Source organism: Anarhichas minor, unplaced genomic scaffold (genome assembly GCF_050575085.1).
Source record: "Anarhichas minor isolate MPS153535 unplaced genomic scaffold, ASM5057508v1 ptg000007l, whole genome shotgun sequence".
Lineage (NCBI taxonomy): Eukaryota > Metazoa > Chordata > Actinopteri > Perciformes > Anarhichadidae > Anarhichas > Anarhichas minor.
Window position 1 is genome coordinate 8,746,873 of NW_027466453.1, and position 7,460 is coordinate 8,754,332.

The 7,460-nt window shown below is 42.3% G+C and overlaps 1 protein-coding gene across 1 annotated transcript; it reads right to left on the minus strand.

Annotated features, from left to right (window-relative positions):
- Positions 1 to 6,767: 6,767 nt before the first annotated feature.
- On the minus strand, positions 6,768 to 7,460 carry apnl (actinoporin-like protein). The gene is made up of 2 exons (XM_076081677.1): positions 7,357 to 7,460; positions 6,768 to 7,224 (listed from the first exon to the last, which is right to left on the minus strand). Exons 1-2 carry the CDS (start codon positions 7,458 to 7,460, stop codon positions 6,768 to 6,770), a joined length of 561 nt encoding a protein of 186 aa, XP_075937792.1.

Below are 7,460 nucleotides of genomic sequence, written 5' to 3' on the forward strand. Positions count from 1 at the left end.
CCACTTTCCCTGGAGTGCAGTCCAGATGGCATTGCTTTGTGCCTCAGGTAGTGTTACACTGTATCTTCAGCAAGCAGTACACTGTGGTGCAGTTGTTATGCTGCACAAGTGCTGGTGTAGTGAAGGAAGCAGTGACAGCAGTCATGTATCACGCCCTCATCTGGCACACACAACACTGCAGGGTGGATCTGTGTGTGTGTGTGTGTGTGTGCGTCTGGCAGGGCTGGGTGGGAAAGTGTGTTCGGTGACCTTCTTCCTCTCTAGATGTCGGGTCATCCTCGTCCCCTCCCCCCCCCCCCCCCCCCTGATCTCCTCCAATGCTGTGTTGCTCCTTACTGTTACAGCGGGCCAGAAACCATTTCTGATGCCTTTATGCAAGATATGATTGTGAAAACAATATCCATCATATTCTATTAGACACGCTACATCAAATGTTTCAGCAAACAGTGTGTTTGGGTGTTCAGTAAGCCAGTCGAATACCCTCTGTCAATATACAGTACATGAGTCTGTGTTCGGTTAGGAAACCCTGCCCTCTCGTGGTTTAGTGTGATATGGTGACAGACTGCTTTGTGACTCAGTAGCAGCACTTAACCAACAAGACTGTTATCTCTAAGAAAAAAAAAAGTTGCATGTTAATTCAAAGTTAATTCAAAGTTTTTTTCTTTTTCTTTCTTAAAGCAACAGTGGTATCACCTCGGCTGACCCGCAGCTGTTTATCTTTGTGTACAGAGAAATAGCTCATCTGTAAACCGATATGTGTAAATGTTTAGTCTGCAGAAAAGGATTAGGCTTCAACGTTTGTTTTACCCGATATTTGTTTACATTTTGGAAAACTGGCAGCATTAATAGTATACTGAATTAGCTAACAGCAGTTCCTGTTTGTAATGTACCCAAGGATGTGTGTAAAGACGACTATCATTGGACCTTGATTCTGAACAAAACCTAAAAGTTCTGGAGTTTTAAGGAGTGTAAAACAATATACATAGAACGACTAATAGCTAAAAGATAATGTCAGTTATTGTAAAAGCTTACAATACAAACTTAATGGGTAGATCCGGGCAGCAACAGTACTGTGAAGTATGCTATAGGACTCCTTTAAGGGAGTACATGAGGCCAATAGGTTATTCTCCTGTCCCTCAGCAATGCCGCAGCACAATCACACAACATGTCGGGATGCCTCAACTTGCATATAAATCAGCTGATCTGAACACATTCCCGTGGGCCTCAGTTTCAACGATCTGTGCTGACGCTGAAGTGAGATGACTTGATGCTGTGGGGTTGGAGCTGTTGGACAAGGGAACATGTCTGGAGTTCTCCACACATATATATTGTGTTATGTAAAAACTGACAGTAGTTAGTTAGTAGATAGTTTTGATTTACAAATAAGGAAGATTGTTGAACTTTTACTGACACCAAATGAAATATCAAATGCTGCATGTGTAATTAATGAAGGTAAGTGTTGTTCTATTTTGAATAAGCTAAAAAGAACAATTGACACAACGACATAGACAATATAAAAAATCGAAATCAAAAGAAATTTTGTTCGATTGTAAAAAGTTATTGCACATTGAAAACGCACCAGTCATACACCTATTTCATTATAGCTTGATAATTTAACAATGATGATAAGGAAAATAAAAAGTAAAAGAAGAAGTGAAGCTAAACAGTGTTTCAGTTTTACTTTGTGGTCGTGCTGCCTAAAAAAAAACACGAACGAACCTCCAACGCCACAGTGGCAATGTTAAGTTAGCTATAGGCAGCTTAGATGTTAGACAATATATATGGCACACCCATGTATAGAGGTATATACTGTATATTTCTAGAATCGAGACAGACGATATCAGAGACCTTTCTCTCTCTGCAGTGGTGATCACACCCACACTGCGTCTCCAGTGGCAGCTTTTGGCTCTGGAGCCTTTGCCGGGGCCTCTGGGTCTCCTCATCGAGGGAGCCGATGACTGTTATGGCCCAGAGATCTGCCAGAGTGGTTGGAAGGACAGCAGGTAAGGGCATCCGTACATCAACCGCTGGCTCCTTTGGCAGACACGGTGGTGTTGCCGGGGACTTTGGCTGTGGGAATAAGAAGTGTCTGACAGAGTCAGCCTCACTGCTTCTTATGAAGGCGCATTCATCAGTAGCATCAATGATCACAGCTGGTCAACCTCCACAGGTGGCCAGAGAAAGTCAGCGTCCTGGAGTCTGTGCCAAATATTGACGAGTTAATGATATCGGTTTTTTTTTTACAGATGTATTTATTCATAAAAAATAAAAATAAACGACGAGTTTATTGGAGCACTTCCAGACTGGAGTTTTGCCAGACGTGATGAAAATGAAAAGATTGCAGCCACCGATGCGAGTCATTCAGTGTGACACGAGTAATTACTTTGTTGTGCGAGATCCAGACAGCTGGCACTGCCGTGTCAGAGCTGACCCAACAGCTGGATGACACCAAGTAGGTTTGACATCAGCTGCTCGAATAAACTCAAAGAAATACAGGCCATGAACAACCGTGTTCCACTGCCAGCTGTGATAATGTGAGTGACAAGAGGCAGAAATACACTTCTGTTCTTTTACGATGATGGAAACAACCCGTGAAGGTCAACATCCCCGAAAAAAAAAAACAAGACCAGGAGCTGCAGCTGGACGACTTGAAGGCAGAGCTACTTGAAAAACAACCAGAGGGAGCTGGGTGAATCTGAATCAGGAAATTAAAACAATGCATATTGCCAACTCTGGGAGATTACCTTAAAGCTGCCGCTGGTAACAGCAAAGAACAATATACCAACAGCAAAATAAGTATTACGTTGATTATGATCATTTTGGGGGATTGGCTTTGGAGGGGGGGCCTGAAGGGAGGGACTAATGAAGCTAGTGCTGCTATTACTGAAGCTAGTGCTGCATTACTGTCATTGGAAAACAGTTGGCAACACTGAGCTGGGCTTTCGGTTGATTACTTTAAAAATCTAGTTTACTCTTGGGGGTTGTCGTTGTTGTTGTTGCTGACCTCAGCTTTTATTCACCATATCTTGAATAGAAGATCACATCACCTGAAGACTTGAGCCTGTCTTTTTGTAGACACTCAGCATTAAGGCACGTCTCTAAAAAGTAATTTAATTGTGTATCATTTAAAGTTGGAGGCAGCTGAAATGAGCTGTGAACACAACGCTGACATAGTGTCACTTTTTACGATGATATGGCAAACATGTTAGCACATAGTCGACTATAGATAACATAAGCATCCATTGGGAATTTTGTTTCTGACCACCTGATGAATGCAAATCCATTATTCACTCTCTTTTATGTCTCCACTGACTCTTGAGGGAAATGCCTGACTCTTTGCTATATTCACCAGCTAGTCCCTCACTAAGTCTGTCCACTGTTTAGGAAAGGGCACGTCGCACACAGCAGCATTTAAGTGCTTCTTTTTCGATGAGAACAGATGAAAGAGCCGCTATGCGAGCATGAGAGGGAAAGAAAAGAACAGTGAAGTTGCGGGGTTGGGTTGTGGAAACGATGAGCTGAACCTTGTTATCGAGCTCTGTAGCCTGAGGGGTAACAGCGGAGTCAGGTGTGTGTGGGTTCATCACTACAATCATGTTGTGATTCATAACGAACATAGAAATAATTCTGATGACAGAAGCTCGAAGTAGTAACATTGGGGGGTGAAAAACAACAAGGACAGCACTATTCCCGTGACATACATGTGATGATCACTGCAGTTGACCGGACTGAGACTGAGGCCTGAGTTTAAGCTGTAAACTGTGTGAGGACACTGGATATCAGACAGGGCCTCTAGATGGCAGCCTTTGAAAGCATATTTAGTAGTTGAAGGCACTAACAAATGGCACTTTTTGAGTATACTTCTATTCACTTCCATGATCTGTATTATATTGCTGATTGTACCCATGGTCATGCAGCGGTTTAGACTGTTAAAGGGCTGCAGGTCACGCCCAAACAAATCTCATACTATTGAAATGAAAGCGTTTTAAGCTTCTGTTTGGACACTCCCAGTTTGAGTCAATATACAATACAGTTCTCATGCCCCGTAGGCTTCGTTTCAAAGCAAATAGAGGGACGGAAATCCAAACTAGCTTGGAAGCTGAATCTTCAATGCAGACAGATTACGATCGGACTCACCGAGTTAATGCTTTGTGTTGATCAGCCCGGCTTTGTTGAGAATCAGAAAAATGAAAATGTGCTCGTCATTTTTTTTCTGCTCTGAAGAGACACAGCCACTGTGTCGTTTTGGTGGTGATGATAAATAAAGACTTCAAGTACAAAGAGAGAGGCGATGCATTTTGTTGTTCACTCTTCAGCCTTTTTTTTGTGCTCGTATAGCATGATAACTGCAGCATCAGTTGAACAGTGTGTTATAAAAACACAGAAATACGAAACAAAAATGCTCGCAAAATTTGAAAAGGCTGTAAAAGGCTTCACAAGTTCAAACCTGTTTTCCAGGTTTTTCTGTTTCTCTCTCTCCTCTCCTTGCAGCGGCTTCAGCTGGGGCCTGACTGTTGTTTTAGTGTGATCAGCTGATTGTTGTCTTATGAAAAGAGAGACTGTGTTGTGGCACCTCCACCCATCCACCTCCCGTTCCTCTTAGGATCTGGGAGGGATTTTGACAGACGCTTTCATCATGACAAACAGGTAGATTCACTGCTGTAAAAAAGCATCAGTTTCAATCCACCATTGCTGAAGTAATCTTAATCCCACTCTGTTCTTGAAAGATTTTTTTCAGACTCGCTAAAAGGAAATCGCATAATGCACAAAAGAATGCATTTGATTTAAAAAAATAAAAAATAAAATCCATCTCTGCATGCACAGGGGGCACGATTCCTCACACTCAGCGATGCTCATCACAAAAAGCGCTCAAACACATTTACTGTACGTACAAACGCAGACACAAACACAAAAACACTCCTTCCCAAATACACACAGGGAACAATTTGATACAAAACATGAAAGAAGACTCATGCGCAGGTATAGTAAACATAGAGGAGAGATTGAAAAGGAAAATATGAAAGGAATGTGTGGGAACTACTCATTTTAAAGCTGTGACGAACAAAAGTTTCTGCTTAGTGTCCCCTCATCTGTTTACAGGGGTCGTCTTTCATTCCTCTGATACTCAACAATGCTTCAGGCATTGAGCCTAAACAGGCCTCGTTTATGCCTCTATATTATGTACGGCCTTTTATGCAAATCCAACGGTGACAGTGAGCAGAAACCTTTGATCTGGGCTGCTTTGTGGCTGGAACAGTTAATGCAGCAAAAGCATCATGAATCTAACGGGGGGGGAGGCAGCGTTTTGACATTCTGAATAGAATCAGGGGAACCTGATAACGTTGCCTGTGATGTAAATGAAGAGCCGATGCTGCCTCCTGCCTTAGAACCCCACGTTCTCCTGAGGTTAATGACTGTTTCTACACTAAATTGGCTGTGCCATTGCTGCAAAAACAAGTTGTTAGACGATGAGATAACGTGTCGCGATTGTCATTTCTCACCAATTAAAGAATTATAAAGCTGTTAGTAAGCGGAATGAGTTGCTGAGCAGTCAAAAATAATGGGGTCTTCACCTATAAGTCCACTCATGTCTCTTTCCCCCACCACATCAAAGCCCCTGCCAGGATCATAATTGCAACAAACAAAAAAAAGCAAACATATACCTGTTCTCCTCGAGTATACTGTTTCATAAAAAAAACGAGTGAATGTGTTTTGAACAATAACCACATAACCACAAGACGTTATAGTGTTCCCTCTGGTTCTGCCAGGACGACCAAGCAGACAATTAAAGCCCTCTTTATCTCAAAAACCTACAAATACTGTTCCACTGAGTGTCTCGAAAACAGATTTTAACGGCAAGTTTTATTTGGCCAAGAATTTTCATATTTGTTTTTGTTAGGATATATTATTATAAAAAATGAATAGTAGAGAACAGACAGTCTCTGGTGTCCTTACTGCTGTGTTACAATTGAGTTACTTAAAGAGAAAAAGAGAAATCCAAAGCAAAAATATTTCACAATCATATGCTCTAAAATAAAATACAGGTGGTTATTTTGAAAAAAATGCCAACAATGTAACTTATTTCATTACAAAAAACTATTTGAATATGATGCATGTTAAACCGACCTCTTTAAAACGTGGTTAGTCTCACATGTTCACATGGCGGACTATAAACGCAGTATGAACAATGATGGATATGCTCTGATGTTGGGCAACATGAGACAGGGTGTGTCCCCATGCTGCTCTCTTATAGCTCCTATGGAAGCCATTTATCTCTTTTCAAATCTCAATTTCCCCTTGAAAAAGTTGTATTCAAACATTTCATCCATTTTGTCTTTTTAAGCACTTTCGCATTTCGGAGCTCAACACACAAAACACACAGACAAACGGCTTCAGCAAAAAGGTTTATTTTATTCCTCAGACTCGTGTCAAGGTAAATACAGACAAGCTCTCAGTGTGTTTTATGAAGCTATTTGCCCTCGTCCTCCGGTGAGTCATCCTTTGATTCTCATTTCTAAAGATGCCATTTTAAAATCTGATGCTATAAAAACAGACAGAGGCTTTGGCTATAAAATGGGGTTATTGCCTCCTGGATTTATAAACAAACTAAACTCTGATCTTAAGCAGATTTACTGAGGGGGTAATACCCAGGTATACAGACACATGTCTGCAGGAATACGTCTGTTAAATCATGCGTGTTGTCTGCTTCAGGGGGACGAATACATTCTGCTGCTGGGACTAATGACAGGAATACTGGTGAGGGGTCTCTAGTGAGACTGCTGGCCTGAGGGTGTGAAAAGCTTATCCCACACCTCCACCTTCATGATGGAATTCTCCAGGGGACTCATGGTGGCCTTGACATCTAAGTATTGGCCCACATAATTGATTCCTGATCCGACGGCCTCCTCCCTGACAAACCCAAGCTCTTGCTGTTTCTTCTCGTAGTACATTTCTTTGTACAATGCCTTATCGCAGTTGCGGCCCTTCTTATAGAGGCCCACTGCGAACCAGTTCTTGTACAGGTTGTAGTCCCATGGGACTGAGAACATGATGGCCAGAGTCTCGATGTAGTCGTTCTGTGACCTCTCGAAAAGGTCGTAGGTCAGCACACCGATGCTGCCGGTTGCTTTGCCGCCGGACTTGGAGAAAGTGCAGACCTCTGACTTTAGAGGGCGCACTGTGGGTTGAGGTGGGTTGTACGTCTCCCCATTCTCAAGGTACACCCTAACCACAAACAAACACACACACACACACACACACACACACACACACACACACATATGTTACATGTATTCTTTTGTCTCTGTATAATACGTTTCAAGCCTTACAATAAATGACAGAACAGTCGGGGCTTACTTGGGGTTGATGAGGCAGTAGTTGTTGGTGACATTCCCGATTTCAATGGTAACACTTCTCTTGCTGCGCACGTCGGCTGCTACTGCTTCAGCTGACTCCGTCAT